General features: G+C 44.4%; 1 protein-coding gene across 2 annotated transcripts in view; it reads right to left on the bottom strand.

The window, feature by feature from the left end:
- Positions 1-16,694, bottom strand: part of MAPK4 (mitogen-activated protein kinase 4) — a 423,340-nt gene that overhangs the window by 21,522 nt on the left and 385,124 nt on the right. For both annotated transcript variants that reach the window (XM_085629761.1, XM_085629753.1), the window contains one exon: positions 14,972-15,173. In XM_085629761.1, coding sequence (XP_085485887.1) covers positions 14,972-15,173 — 202 coding nt within the window. The remainder of the gene's footprint in view (positions 1-14,971; positions 15,174-16,694) is intronic.

Below are 16,694 nucleotides of genomic sequence, written 5' to 3'. Positions count from 1 at the left end.
CAAAATAGGTGAGGCGCTACGCTCCACTCCTACCCTGAAAGTCTCGGGGGGATTCGTCAAGCGGGGGCTGAGAAAAAAGGGGGGTCCCAAAACGCGTTTTTCCCATGCATTTTTCCATAGGACCTTTAGACACAGCTACAGCCCGAACGGCTGAACAGAGTTACTTTGGCAGAGAGGTAGTCCTCAGGTCAAGGAAGTGCCTTTTGTAGGTCTGGTGTAAATCTGTTCAGTAGTTCCTGAGAAAATAGCATTTAAATCAATATATATATCTGAGCCAGCTTACGGTGCGCTTACCGTGCGCTTACCGTACGCGTACGGTGACGTGCGCGAGCGCGATTCTGATTGGCTGTTAGATCTTAGTAAACATTCAAATCGGTCGAAACCAGGAAGCGGCGGCCGCCATTTTCTATCTCGCACTCTGAGGGGGTGGAAGAAAAACAAATGTAAAAAACATATAAAGGGGCTGTTTAGACTGCTCCCAACCACCTAGCCTTGATGGAGGTGTCCTCAAAGAACCCCCAAGGGCAAAAATGCAATTTTAATTTTTTTCGAAAAATCGCCGATTACGCTTACCGTACGTGTACGGTAAAAAAACTGCAAAAAAAAAAAATATCCATATTCTCCACACCCCGTGCGCAAATTGTGCCCGAAGGGCACCATTTGTGCATGGCATATCAGCATTTCCATAGCACAACAAAAAATCAAACAATACCTTTCACAACGAAGCGCATAATATGTCCTCCATGCGCGCACGGTGCGTACATGGCCCATCCAGCGTAGTTGCCTGCACTAACTATAACGGGGGAATTTCAATGGTTTTTTACGAGGGAAATGTCCAGCTAACTATAACATGTGTGAAACCTATGGTTTTTTTAGGTGAATTTGCAAGGTTTTTTAAATGCTAATTCCTAACTATAACGTGTGTCAAACCTATGGTTTTTTAAGTGAATTTGTACGTTTTTTTAAATGCTAAGTTATGTATTTATTAATAAAATTTTTTTCAGGTTTTTCACCGTGCGCGCACCGTGCGCGCTCTGTGGGCACCAAGCGCCCACGATGCGTTGTGCGTGCCGTGCGCGTACGGTGCGCGCACCCCACGATTTTTCAAAAAAAAAAAATATTTTTTTTTTACCCTTGGGGGTCCTGCAGTGACCCCCTGACAATGGCTAGGGGGTCAGGAACTGTCCATCCTGCCCCCTTTTCACGTTTTCCACCTTTGTTTTTCACTGCCTCAGACTGCGAGAGACAAAATGGCGGCCGACACTTCCTGATTTCGACCGATTCGAATGTTTACTGACATCTAACAACCAATCAGAATTGCGCTCGCGCACGTCACCGTGCGTGTACGGTATGCTTACCGTACGCGCACGGTGCACGCTTATAGATATATATGTACTTTTAACTGCAATTTTCTCAGGAACTACTGAACAGATTGACTCCAGATATCCAAAAGGCACATCCCTGACCTGAGGACTACCTCTCTGCCAAATTTCAAGTAATTCTGTTCAGCCGTTTGGGCTGTACCTTGGACTAAAGGTCCCTATGGAAAATTGCATGGGAAAAACGCGTTTTGGGACCCCCCTTTTTTCTCAGCCCCCGCTTTACGAATCCCCCCCGAGACTTTCAGGGTAGGAGCGGAGCGCCCCACCTATTTTGAAAAATTCGCGAGGATTCGTCAATCGGCGCCAAAGTTATTCCAAATAGAATGTTGCGGATTTCCTCTGGAAACACGGTCCTAACTATAACTATCTACTGGCGACTGCCAGTAGATTATATATATATATATATATATATATATATATATATATAAATATATTCACTGAAAAAACCATAGGTTTCACACATGTTATAGTTAGCGGAAATTTTACTGATAAAAAACCAATGAAATTGCCCCGTTATAGTTAGTGCTGGCAACTATAACTCACGCGACCGCAATCCTCTGCTGATGCTAATACTGTATTTAGACACTTATTTACCCATGTCTTCTTCCATACATTTTTAGCTATACATATATTACAAATATTTTTTTTTCATAAAGACACATATGTCATCAGCAGAAGATTGCGGTCGCGTGAGTTATAGTTGCCAGCACTAACTATAACGGGGCAATTTCATTGGTTTTTTATCAGTAAAATTTCCGCTAACTATAACATGTGTGAAACCTATGGTTTTTTCAGTGAATTTGCAAGGTTTTTTAAATGCTAATTCCTAACTATAACGTGTGTGAAACCTATGGTTTTTTCAGTGAATTTGTACGGTTTTTTAAATGCTAAGTTACTTTACGCCATTCGTGGCGTGCGCGCCCACTTAACGCAGTTCGTTCCGTGCGCGCACGGTGCGCTTCGCGCACCGTGCGCGCACAGTGAGCACGCGGTGCGCTTCGCGCACCGCGCACCCACTTTACGCAGTTAGTGCCGTGCCCACGTTACGCTAGATGGGCCATGTACGCACGATGCGCTTCGCGCACCGTGCGCACATGGAGGACATATTATGCGCTTCCTTGTGATAGGTAATCTGTTGAAATTTTTTGGGGAAATGCTGTGCTCTAATAAACCATGCACAAATGGTGGCCTTCGGCCACCATTTGCACACGGGGTGGAGAACGTGTGGATTTTTTTTTTTTATAATTATTTACCGTACGCGTACGGTAAGCGTACGGTAAGCGTAATCGGCGAAATTGCCGAAAAAAATATAAAACCGGTTTTGCTCTTGGGGGATGTTTGGGGACTCCCTCAACATGACTATGTGGGAGGGAGTTGTCAAAACAGCCCCGTAACATGTTTTTGGGCATCATGTTTGATAAATAACACTCAGTGCGAGAGACAAAATGGCGGACGCCGCTTCCTGATTTCGGCCGATTCGAATGTTTACTAAGATCTAACAGCCAATCAGAATCGCGCTCGCGCACGCCACCGTACGCGTACCGTAAGCGTACGGTAAGCGTACCGTAAGCGGGCTCAGATATATATATTGGTTTAAAGGCTATTTTCTCAGAATCTACTGAACAGATTTACACCAAACCTACAAAAGGCACTTCCTTGACCTAGGGACTACCTCTCTGCCAAATTTCAAGTAATTCTGTTCAGCCGTTCGGGCTGTAGCTCATTCTAAAGGTCCTATGGAAAAATGCATGGGAAAAACGCGTTTTGGGACCCCCCTTTTATCTCAGCCCCCGCTTGACGAATCCCCCCGAGACTTTCAGGGTAGGAGCGGAGCGTAGCGCCCCACCTATTTTGAGAAATTCGCGAGGATTCGTCGACCGGCGCCAAAGTTATTCAAAATAGAATGTTGCGGATTTCCTATGGAAAAGGGGTCCTAACTATAACTACCTACTGGCGACCGCCAGTAGGTAATATATATATATATATATATATATATATATATATATATATATATATATATTTTCCATGCACCAATGTCTACAGACAACAAAAAGCTGCGTACTCGGGCTTGATGCATAAACAATCTTTTTATTCTAACTCGCTCCACAGATTAAAGAGCTAACACACGCGTTCCGGCCTCCTGGCCTTTGTCAGTGTTAGTTATCATACACATTAATCACCTTTGAATAAGAAAACATTTGCTATGTCATTTGAAAAATGGGGGGGGGGTCATAGAAACAAACAAAGGACATTCGACTCACTATGATAGATTTTCATGGCGGCCATCTTTGCAAAGGACATTCAACTCGCTACAATGAATTTTCGTGGCTGCCATCTTTGCGGTGCTTATTATTTATGTCCCTTTCCACATTAACAATGTAATTACAATAAACCAATCAGGTCCTAAAGATGTGCTTTGGCGGTTTTGTATGGATGCGATTCCCTTCACAAGACATTTTTGTTATGCCTGTTTCCTCCTCCATACAACCTCACGTTTTTCCAATTATGCCCTGAAATGAGCATATCACAAATCTCATTGTGACGATATTGTGTTACACATTCAATTCTAATTGTGCCCGTAATGGACAAACGGACCCTGGGCACCCAATCCATGCATTAGATGGCAAGACTTTTTTATACTGAATAGTGCTGTACATCCGCAAAATAATTCATATTTATCCAGGGTAGAAGACTAATTCCCAACTACTATAGAGATATCTTACAATAGCATTGACTCTCCACATTCTCAATAAAATCATTAACCAGACCTTTCTTCTCTCACAAGTTTCCTACTGTTTATACAGTTCTCACAGTTTATCTGGAAATTTGGTGAACCCCTAATATTGAAATTAGGCCCTTAATGGGCAATTCTCATACCCAATTTCATCCCACAAATGACCAAAGTTCTTCTTCACTATTGAGGCCCCAAGGGGTGCGGGTCCTAAGCTCAACAATATATCTTGCTTCTAACTGTCGTAATAGCTTTACCCTGTCTCCTCCCTTTTCTTTTACTGGAACCTGGTCGAGACAAAAATATCGTAATTTGTCACTGCGTGAATTGTGAATCTCCGCAAAGTGCCTGGCGACTGGATATGCACTATTGTTATTTGTGATTGCCCGTGTGTGCTTTTTAGCTGGGTGGATAGTGCTTCCAATATATTGGAGACTACATGGGCAAACAGCACACCACAAAGCTGGTATTGCAGTTTAACAATTTCTCAATAGGGCATTTTGCTATTTTACCAGGGACACTATATTCCTTCACTTTTGTACTGGTCTTGCAAGCTTTACACGCGGTACATGGAAAAAAGCCTACTACAGGTGTACGTGTTGCCTCTGTAAAGTGACTATGCACCAACATATCCTTAAATGATGCACCTTTACGATATGTCACATCTGGTCTATTGGGCAATAGTTTTCCCATCGGGTTATCTGTCAACAAAACATTCCAGTTTTTATGTATTAAATCTCTGATTTGGCGGGACTCTGTGGAGAACCCTAGAATCAATCTTGTAGGTTCCATGTCACTGTCCGTTTCGGGGTTTTTGGCTGCTCTGTAGGTAAGTAATGATTGCCTATCAGTGGTCTGTACCTTCATTGCGGTATCATGAAGTAAGCGGTTCTGAGAACCTCTATGCCGGAATCTACCCAGAGATTCACTCGCAGCTATTGTGTAATCCTCTGGGCGCGTGCAATTGCTCTTTAGCCGCAACAACTCCCCATATGGAATACTATTAATTAGACTGCGTGGATGTTGACTCTTGTAATGCAAGACTGTATTCCCTGCAGTTGGTTTCCTGTATAAATTTAGTACAGATCCTATCCTCTGCTACGTATACCATTAGGTCCAGAAAAGGTTCTTCTGTTTCACTGATAGGTTCAGTGTGTTATTATTCAAAACCTCATTATACTCTTCAGCCTCTGCTTTGGTACCTTTCCAGACAATGAAGAGGCCGTCTATATAGCGTATATATATATATATATACCAGATAAAAAATATATGACAAATTCAAATTATATTCTCAAAACGTAGGGCACTATTAGGCATTCCCAAAACATACATCAAGTTATACCCAGTCACCGATTTGCTCCTTATCACCAAGGCTCTTGAACGAACATCTATAAATACCTCTCAATCATACATATTTATTAAACTGCTATATTAGCAGGCGAGATGGCTCATTGAATGGAAGGAAGTTCTCTGCTGCCATCTATTGGTAGCTGCAGGTCACAAGATACTATCCCAGCAAAGGAAAGTGCGCATTTTGACCCTGCAAGGGCAATGCCACAACGTTGGGCGGTAATAAAACTTGTAATATATTTTGCTTGGAAAGTTTGAAGCGCTTTGTAAATAATGTGTTTTTATTACATAGTCTAATATGGTGGTTAACTGTGTTTGAACTATGAAAAACATGCCTCGGTGGGGTGCGAGAATCCGTGAGACAGACTGAAATGACGCCCGATGTTTAGTAACAAAGTTATGGACCCTCGATTAGAGTTTGTTGGGAGGGTGGACAGTCATATTAAAGTTGTTTTAGGCAATGAAAATGTAATCAAACCACTTCCATAGATGTCTGTCAGTCCTAGTAAGAAGATTGTGAACTCGGCATCTTTAAATGTGTCAGTCAGAAACCTTAAACTGCAGTAATAGGATTACGGGTTGAAGTAATGCAATGATGGTACTACTCTATAGTGGTAATTTGCAGTAATAGGATTAGGGGTTGAAAGTAAGGCAGTGGTGGCCCTGCTATGACTGGTACGAGGATCTCTAAGTGGGGACCCAGCTGTTCGCAAATGTATGTCTGCAGAAATGTCAATCCCCAGCTCGGTCTTGCGTATTTTTCTCATTCCGAATTGGAGATTGCATTGTTATATAAACACTGTTTCATTATCTGCATGAATGCCTGGAAGGGCGATGAGTGAATGCGAGATCTGGTATGTCTGTACATGTGAATGATGTTTTAGATTGAAATTGCATTGTTTTTAATGACCTGCAATGTTGATGCCCAGGACATATTGCCTCTTTGGATAAGAGGAATGACAGGATGCTGGAAATTCAATGTATATATTGATTTATAATAAACAGATATATGCAAGAAATGTTTCGAACTCTCTGGGCCATATACTGACATACAGATATTATGTCTGTATGAACTTTAATGGGAAATTTGAGTTTGCCGGGTTATTTTGTCTCTATATGAGCCTGAAATAAACACCAATTTTTAGGGTAAGTCCAATTTGGCAAGTGGTGGCATTGGACGGACGGGCTGATTTCATTGGGTGAGGCTACGGAGAGCTGAGGCTATTAGAGAACAGTATGCTGGTGTGAAGGCTGCGTCTCTGGTAAGGGATCATTGCCGGATGAAGATATTGTTAATAGAAAAGGACAAGACCTGTTACTAAGGTGCCTGGGAGTAGCCTGCTATGATTCGTGGTGGGCAGTAGACGCCCTCCTCCACACACGGTTCCTCATTTACAAGAAACCGACACATCGGCATTGATGCGTCAGTTTCCTTGCACCTGCGCCAAATGTCCTTGCAACACCATGGATGCTCTGTATTTACAATACGGGGCTCCATGGCGGAAGGGCTAACAGATGCGTCAGATATTTGGACACAACTGTTGGAGCAAAAGTGATGCATTGCAGGAGTTAGTAAAACTGAAGCAACTCCAGCAATGCATCAGAGCACAGAGGCGAGTCCCATTGTGAAATCCCTACGTCATTCCTTACGCCTCGTCCGAGCCGACGTAAGGATTTTGAAACAGTGAAGTCGTAGAGTGATGCAGGGAAATGTCGTAAATTTTGCTGCACCAGTTTCACGTGGCATTCTGTGTGGGAACGCCTACCCTGCATACATTATACCTGGTGCAGGCATACTGTGAGGCAGGCCTCTACAAACTGAAGCACTGGATCCAATGCATCAGTTTTCAGAAATGTTGCAGTGTTGTGCACTGACTGTGCCGCCGCTGCGTAAATAAAAGTGACTCAGTGGCGGCACAAGGGGCTTGTAAATGAGACCCATGGGATCCAGGAGCGTGAAAGAGAGAGGGAGAGAGAGAGAGAGAGAGAGAGACGAGAGAGAGAGAGGGAGAGAAAGAAAGAGAGAGAGAGAGCAAGAGAGAAAGAGAGAGAGTGTGTGGGAGAGAGAGAGCGAGAGAGAGATTAGTCATCTACAGTAGAGGCTGCTAACGGACTCGGGTGGTGAGCCGGAGGTAAGGGGGGGGCGATAAAACATTTTTAAAAAATCACTTACCTGTGACGGCCGTCTGGCCGCTGCCTCTCCTCCATCCTCTTCTTCCTGCTCCGGTCCTGCAGCAGGATACAGAAAGTAGCAGGAGGCACCCGGCTCCCAGGCTCCCAATAGCAAATCACAACACAGCAATGCAGTGTTGTGATTGGTCGAAACGCCGTGGATCGGCGCTCAGCCAGGGAATGGGGGCCTGGGCATGTTCTCCATGCAGGCTGTAATGCAGCCTGCATGGAGAACATGGGAAGTGCGCATGACTGTATTGGGCAGCCCGAGAGGGCTGACCAAATAGTCATATGCACTTAACAGTGGGCAAACCACTCCTCCCCTGCTCCTCTGTCCTCGGAGCAGCCCGCCTTGCCCGCCCAGAAAGCTGCCGCAGCAGCAGAAGGAAACAATTTTATGTTTCCTGCTGCAGAGCGATAGGGCGACGCTCATCCGCCTTGAGGGAGGAGCCGCAAATGATCATCTATGGCACATCTAACCTTAGGGGTGAGCACAGTATAACAGCTCAGCTCCTATCAGTCACTGGAGGAGTGAAGGCTGCAAAAACCCTTCTGACTGTAATAAGAAACAAACAGAAAGCGCAGCACATGCTTCCGCTGAGGTACCGGGAGCATGACCCCAACCTGGGAAGAATGCTGTTTCTGAAAGAAGACTTACTGGCTCACATGAGGAAAAACAAATAAAAAACTAGTAATGTGTTGAATGCAGTGTGGGGGCCATTAGAGAAGGCTGCAGGCATGGGGGAGACCACTAACCAAATGAACTCCGAAACACTCACATGTGAATGCAAGCAATTCATTTGCAAGATTGAGGCAGCCAGTACTGGACTCTCCCCGCTTGGTGCAAATGAATTACTTGCATTTCAGTTGTGAATGCAGACAACTTTATTCTGTTTTCCACTGTCGAAACAGGGGTACGCACCGGGAACAAGGAAGCAAGCATGTCCCTGGCCCTGTTTGCTCCCCCATTAGCTCCACCGCTCATGAACATGTGAGTGGAAACACAGGATGGCTGCTGCTCACGCAGAAACAACAAGCACAGCCTCATCCCTACACTCTTCTTCCCTTGCTTCCTGTGTCTCCAGGACACGTCAGAGGGAAATGCCAGAAGGTTTCTTGCTAGAACAAGCCCCCGATAATAGTCATTGGTCAGTTGAATATATGTATAAGTTACCACAATGTATCCTGGGAAAACAACATGAAGTGTCCTTCACAGGGAACTTTCCGAGGAGGGAATCTCGATCCCCGCGTGGCCGCTTAACTTCTCAAACTGGAAGGATGCATTAACTGTGGCAGATGCTGCTGACACACTGCAAGGACTTCACTGGACATGTAGACTGACGGTCCACTCCACTCCAGGCCAAGGTAGAGCAGCGACATGGACCATGCCGTGGCGCTTCTATGACGTGGAGCTCAGTGCTGGTGACTAGTAACAAGCTATATTTTGATTTGTTGTTTGTTAAGCCCTCGAATGCCGTGGCGTCTTGGCGCTGATTGAGGTATATAGGACTGAGGAGCCTTAAAATGAGACAATTAGATCATATAAAATAACCAAGTTTTCAGCAAGAGAACCAGCTAACTTGAAATACCACCAACGACTTGCTTGTGTGAAAGACCAGAGGATGGCTGAATCAATAATTAACGTCAGGAAATGCCGGTGGGTTGAGTTTGGGCTCCTTCTGGCTGCCCCACTCCCTTCACGCACCACTCTAAATTGTTTTCTTGATATTTGATGCTACCATTTGTGCTGAGGTTTCGCATCTAGTTAGCCTGTGTGCTTTCTAGCTCAACAAAAGCCCAAGATGTACCTGGGCGCACACCCTTTGCTCAGTGGCTGCGGCAGCTTTTTGCCACCCTTCATCATGGAGGGTCACCCTCCTTGAGTGTGGAATCAGTACCACCGGCCAGGAATTACAGCACTCAGATTTTAAGGGCCTGTAAGTCCCTATCCCCAGGATACGAACTACCTTCATTGCATCACCCACCACTTCAATAGTTGGCTGAACCGTGTACGACCCTTGTCCAATGGCTGCATTTGTCCTAGTCGCAGCCACTGATGCAAATGTCTGAATTTAATTATTGTAACTGTAACTTGCTGTACCCTTATATTACGCTACTGCAGTAAAGTGCTCTGATGCCTTCGGGCCATGTCTGCGCTATATAAAATTGAAAAAATAAAAATAAATCAACTCTACTACTATCTAACCGCGTGCCATTGTATCGCTCTTGGTTTACCAGTATTCAGAGTTAGTCACACCTAAGATGACGGGTTATAAAGATGTGGGCACCTGTTACAAGATAAGAAGAGTTCGGTGCGAGCACTGCGACCTTTCAATTTACTGCAGTCTGATTGTGATAGTGTAGTGATCGCGAAAGGTATGTCTGCGAACGATTGTGTTGACCCAACCAACCCTTTCTACAGTGATTGCATCATGTTAGAAGTCGGTTTTATCAGGAGTGTCCAGTATTTTGCAATCGTTGAAGGAGAAAGTGAGGTAGAAAGAGCCCCTGGCCATAATGGCTTGTAACTGGGGTAGCTCGTGACTTCCAGCGGTTTAAAACAGGGTCACACGCCGTCAGATCTTCAGCGGGAGATGGCACAGGTTTAAAAAAAAGCATTTAAAACAAAGTAAAAATATAAAATATCTGACAGGGCCAGTATTCAAAACACGGTCTCTGAAAAGCAAAAGCCATAATGGCCGATTACAAATAGAAAAGTATATATGTATCGTGCAAACCCAAGGTATTAGGACCAGCTAGACATGTATACTCATTTTTTAATGCACAACATGCACTTCACAGAAAATATTTTTAAAATTTTTATTTTCTAACAGCACACATATGACAATAAAGATATTAAATGTTCCTTGAATGTATTCGGATGTTTGGTAAATGTGATAAAATGTCACAAATAATGATTAGTAAGTGTTGTAATAAAAAAACTAAATCAGATAAATGCTTAAATGAATGTGATAAGTTACTTACTTTTGGGAACACGCTTTCTAATTTCCAAGTTCTCACTTTGTAAATCTCCCCAGGCACCAGACTAGATACAGAAACTCTTGCAAAAGCTCCTCCTGGCCAGCAGATGGCAGCATTGGCCTCTATCATGACTCTGTACCACCTCAGACAGCACAGCACAGACCTGCATACAAACGTCACCCCTATGCACTGATGTCTGTTTATTCATTGATCTTCACAGTGCCCCCAGACATGGAGCGTCACTGACAGACATGGGCAGTGCGCAAAATCGACTTGGTACCTTATTAACTCCTACACATTCACAGTATAGAATGTGAAGGAGGGCGGACAGTGAGGAATCTGCGGTTTCATAAAACATCCACCAGAAAGAATGTTACCAAAGGTAAGTAGCTGATTCATCTGGTGGATACTTCTAACCTCAGATTCCTCAACTTATGAATCAATACTACGGCAATGTCCCTCCAAGATGTGTCCGATGAGTGGACTTTACACCAGCACGTCCTGACCAAGTGAGCAAAAAGACCCTCCCTGTGGACTTCAGAATCAATATGGTAGTAAAGGTGTATGCCCACGGATGCCCATGTGGGTACCTGCAAATATCAAGAACAGAAAGAACTTAAGCCAGGGCTGTGATCTCTGTCTTTGCCCCAGTCCAATGAGACCGGAGGGCCTCAGGAAGATCCTTTTTGGCAAAGGACAAACCATCGTAATACAGTCTATTTTTTAACCACCTTTTGTTACTTCCAACCAGTGAATACAAGGACAGTAGTGGCTGCTACATAGCAGTAGTGGTGAGGGAGGGGTTTTAAAAAAAATCAAAAAATAAAAGGGAAAACAAAAGATTGTTTTTTTTTCACTTACCTCTCGGCGGATGCCTCTCCTCCGTCCTCTACGGTCGACGAAGCAGGAAGCACCCAGGTTCACCTAGCCAATCACAACCCTGCATTACAGCAGCATTGTGATTGGTCTGAGCGCCGTGGTTCGGCACTCAGACAGGGTCTAGGAGGCTGTGTATGTTCTCCACCCAGGCTGTGCCATACAGCCGGTGGAGAACATGCAAAGTGTACATGCCAGTTTGGCTGGCCCAAGACGGCCGGCTAAACCGTCATGCGCACTTAAGAGAGTGCCCACCACTCCTCCCCCTGCTCTGTGGGCAGCACAGCTCCGCATGCCCGACCTGCACCTTCACAGAGCCAATAGTGAAAAATTGAATGATATTAGTATTGTTATTATCATTTTATTTTTCCTGTGGAGCGAGACTCCTCTGCCTTAGCGGAGGCACCGCCGCTGTACAAGAAAGAACTAGTCAACTACCCAGTAATCCACAGTCCTGACAGTGTAAAACTTAAGGGACCGCAGTGCATCCAACCGGTTTAGCCTCTCCTACTCCTTAGAAGGATGTGGTGGAGAGAAGAATGCAGGAAGTGCACATGAAAGGGTGACACTAGTTTTAGAAAAAAAGATGCACAAGTCCTAAAAACCAGTTTGCCAGAGAAAAAAGTAGTGCATGGAGGCTAGACTGACTATGCTTGCAGCGTACTGATGCAATGAACCAAAGTGATTCCCATGAGAAACACAATCTTCAGAGTTAGAAGCCATGGAGTACACCAATGAAGAGGCTCGAAATGAGCAGGCATCATGGATGCCAAAACTAAATTGTGTACCCACTGTGGCAAAATGAAGGGGATAGGGGGAAACGTGTGAAAGTCCTTTTAAGAAACGCTTCACAATGTGTGAGTTAAGTAAAGAGGAATGATGAGGCAACTGTGATGAGGCAAATGAAAAAAAGGACAAAAGAATTGACAAGTTACCTTTAACAGTGTCCACAACAAAAGCTTGCCAGGCCAAAGACAACACAAAAGGACACCAGACAACTTAACTTGAACAGAATCATCTCCACAAATCTGGGCTAAACGTAGACAAGAGCCTGAGTAAATCAATTTTTGTAGAAGGGCGCCTAGCAGCCAAAATGAAATCCGTCCACTCAGATAGAAGATCAAAACCTCTCAGCTGGTTCCACTCAATCTCCACACACTGAGGTGTAGATTTTAGAGGTTTGAGTATAACACCAGGTCATGTTGTTGAGACGGCAGATACTTCTTAGGACAAAGCCAAAGAGGAGGGTAGATGCTCAGCATTAGTAATTCTGAGTACCAGACAGTTGTGGCACAATCTGTAACCAGCAGAGTCAGCCGCGCTCTGCCCTGTCTGACTTTCTACAGGGCCGGCGGTATCAGTGACAGATGCAGAAATGCACATCAGAGGCCTGAATCCCATTGAAAAAGCAACTTGTCTCCCAGAGACCTTCAAGGAGGGAATTCTAGACCACAAAAGGTAGAACATTTAGGGCCAGATTTACTTGTCTTTTACCCAACGCAAAGCAGCAAGGCAACGTGCTGTTCTGCATTGCGTGAGAAACAAAGAACAGAAATGTGCGATATATGCTAAGATAGGGTGCTCTCCCAGCACTAGTGCAATATGTGCTGCCTCGCGCCAGCACAGGCAAGGGAGCCTGCGTTACGGGCAGTATTGGTTTTATGCAGGGAGGGACACCTTTCTGCACAAAAACAATCCGTAGAGGCACATTCTTCTTTCCATGTGTGCTGCAGAATGCAGCACACATGGAAAGAGGAAGGAAGTACGGAGTAAAAATGATTATATTTCTCCTTGTTACGCCTCAGCTGGGTAAGCGCACCATTTTGGAGCAAACCCAGGTTTACAAGTCTTTGTAAATCTCCACCCATGTAATGCCTTCCTGTTGCAAAGTAATGTAATTACTTTGTATTTACTAAACCACTCAAATTACTTTGTGTAGCTTAGTAATTGCCAAAAACGGATTTAGCTAAATCTAGGTAAATCTCGGCCCTAAAATTTTATAGGCATCAAAAAGGTCTAAAAATTGCACACCCCACCAGGCGAATATACCCCGTGCCAAATCCAAGTGCTGATGCCTCTCGTGAATCATCAAGATGACACCTCCTGAACTCTTCCACAATGAAGTTGAGGGATTCCATTAAATGAGCCCCTGTCAGGGAGTTCTTGACATAAGAACCCACTCCGACTTTCTTGTTGCATTATCACTTGGCGGTAGTATTGTTTATCAGTACCTGGCTCAGTGTGCCCATAAGAGATGGAAAGGCGGATATTGAGCTGCTCCAAAAGACTGTTGTCCTGGCCCTGCAAAATGTGTGACCAGAAACTTCTGATATCCACGTCTTCCAATTGACCACCGCAACCGAATGTGGATGCATCCATCACCACCAATACCTATGGAGAAGGTAAGGAGAACAACTTGTCACATGTCAGATTGCCATCCGACACTGAGGATCCTGGGCTGCCTCATTGGAGAGCCAAATCCTGTCATTAAAACATTCCCAATGTTGGGCCAACTGAAGATGAATATTCCATTGAAGGGCCCGCATGTGACAGCAAGCATGAGGCAACAAGAGGATGCAAGAAGCCACACGACCAGGCATCCTCAAAACCATTAAGACTGGGACAGTAGCTCTCACCTGAAACATGGGGATCACACCTAGAACGTCCTGGATTCTATGCAGTATTGGAAGTGTCCTCATGGCAACCGTATCCAGAATGGCCCAATAAATGGAAGCCTCTGAGAAGGTCAAAAGTAGGACACGGACTTGTTGATGGAAAATCCCAGAGTAGACAGTACTGATATCATTGCCTAAAGATAGTCCAAGACTATCTGAGGGGAGTAAGCCTTCAACAGCCAGTCACTGAGGTACAGAAATATGTGGATCCCCGACATGCAAAGTTGGGCTGCACCACCAAAGTCACCTTCATAAAGAGGGCTGATTTCAGGCCAAAGGGTAGAGTGATGCATTGGGAGTGGTCCAGCCTCACAAAGTGGAAATTACATGTTATGGGCCTGCTGGTTTGGCACATGAACCTAGGAGTCTTGCAGATCTAGGAGCACTCTCCAGTCCTCGGGGTCAAAGGCCAACAGACCCTGAGTGTGTATCATCATTTTGAATTCTCCTTATTGAGCAATGAGTTTAAAACAGAGAGCGCCAAGATGGTCTCATGCCCAGTCCTTCTTGGGGACCAAAAAGTACCTGGATTAGCCTATATACAGCTCCTTGTCTTCATGCCCATAGCTGGGTTGAAGTCATGGCGGAGGACAATGGCACCACTTACTGATATGCAGGAGCTATTTCAAGAGTTACCAGATACAGTATGGTGCCTGAGGGGATTCACAAGGTGAGGAACCTACAGTTAGAAGTATTCATCCAAAATTATAAGAACTTGAAATGACAATTGTCGTGCGTTTCTAAATGCTAAGTTGCAACATTGATAATATTATATAGAAAAAGATTTCAAATTGTATCTTTACCTGTCCCAGTTTGAAATCTGGCTTTGGTTAGCCTCCATCAGCAAAATGTCATCAATCTCGTCTTCTATCCGAAATGGATGCTGAGAGGTTGGTTCGTCCTCAGGGCAGGAGTAAGGGGTCATGTAGGGATGCTTCAGAGCTTCTTCTGCTGTTAGACGATCCATGGGGTTAAACGTCAAAATTCTTTCCAGGAAATCAATAGCTGTGTATAATAATTCCAGAATCAAGAAATAGTTTTATTCCAATACACATAAAGATGCTGCTTTGATTAATCATTTTTATCAGCTTATAAATTGCTGTTGTTAACATACAGATAACACACTCAGACAAATACTGCATCCTGCTCCCTTCCCCAAAATAAACCAAAATACAGGAAAGGTGTATTATAAGGGTGATGGAAATATGCAAGAATTTTTCAAAACATGTCTCTAGCAGTAGTTTGAACATGTAAAAAGTTGAATGTACACTTAAGGACAGAAAATAAAAGTTATAAAGATAATGTTACCAAGTGGCACCTGGTGATCTTTAAAAGTGGTGGATCATAGACCTTTTCCACAAATTTCAATGAGCGAGCGAAGTGAGTGAGCTAAATTGGCTAGAAAAGGGTCAGGATGTTGTTCGCCTGAGAAAATCAATCAATCAGACTGTCAGTCAGTCAGTCACTCACTCTCTCACTTCAAGTCACTCAGTCTCACTGTCACTCAGCTTTCTAACTCACTCACACTGGCACAGTCGCTCACTTTCAGAAAGTCACACACCCTTTCGCTCACTCTCTGTCACTCACTTTTACAAACTCAGTCACTCACTCTCATTTAGCTAATCTCACTCACTCATTCTCAATCACTCACTCTTGCATACTTTCACACTCAGACTCTGACTCTCATTCGCTCAGCCACTCACTTTCACAGTTACCCTCTGTAACTCATTCTCACTCACTCATTTTCAGTCACACAATCTTTCAGTCACCCTCTACTACTCACTCTATCTTACCAATTCACTCTTACTCACACTCTCACCTTCTCAGTCCCTCTTTCAGTCTCACTGTCATTCGTTCTTGTTCACTCACGCTCCGTCACTCACTTTGTCACTCATTCTCTCAGTCACTCAACTCTGTTAGTCTTAGTCATTCTCACACTCTCATTCACTCACTTTTGGTCACTCACTCTCAAATTCACTACTCTGTTACACATTTTCTCAGACATTCTCTGCCACTCATTTTTACTCACCCTCTATCTCATTCACTCTCACTCAATTTTAGCCTTTCACAGGCATGCACTCTCATGCCCACTCATTCTTTCTTACTTACTCCCAGTCACTCACTCACTCACTCACCTTCTCACTGTCATAGACACGCACTCAAATAGCAACTCTGTCACTCATTCTCCCAGGAACTCACTCTCACAGTGACACATTAGCTCTGTCATTTATTCACCCTCTCACCTTATAAGTCACTCACTTCCTCAGTCTGTCTTTCTCTCACTCTTACACGCACACATGCATACGCACACACACAAATACACACACACACACCATATTACATGTCAACCTTGCAGGTTGAGAGTGCCCCCCTTCAGGTTCTCCTCAGATGCTGAAGCTGAGCCCATGGATTACCAGGCACTCAGCTCCTAAACCCCACAACCATTGCAATTGCATTGCAAGACCCCCCAGTCACACATGCAATGTGACTAACAGCCCAGAGTCTCATTTGAGCTTGTGTTGTCAA

The sequence above is a fragment of the Triturus cristatus genome, chromosome 2_1, assembly GCF_964204655.1.
Source record: "Triturus cristatus chromosome 2_1, aTriCri1.1, whole genome shotgun sequence".
In the NCBI taxonomy this organism is placed as follows: domain Eukaryota; kingdom Metazoa; phylum Chordata; class Amphibia; order Caudata; family Salamandridae; genus Triturus; species Triturus cristatus.
The sequence above is the reverse complement of the archived record's forward strand: the minus strand, read 5'-3'. Positions and strand labels throughout refer to the sequence as shown.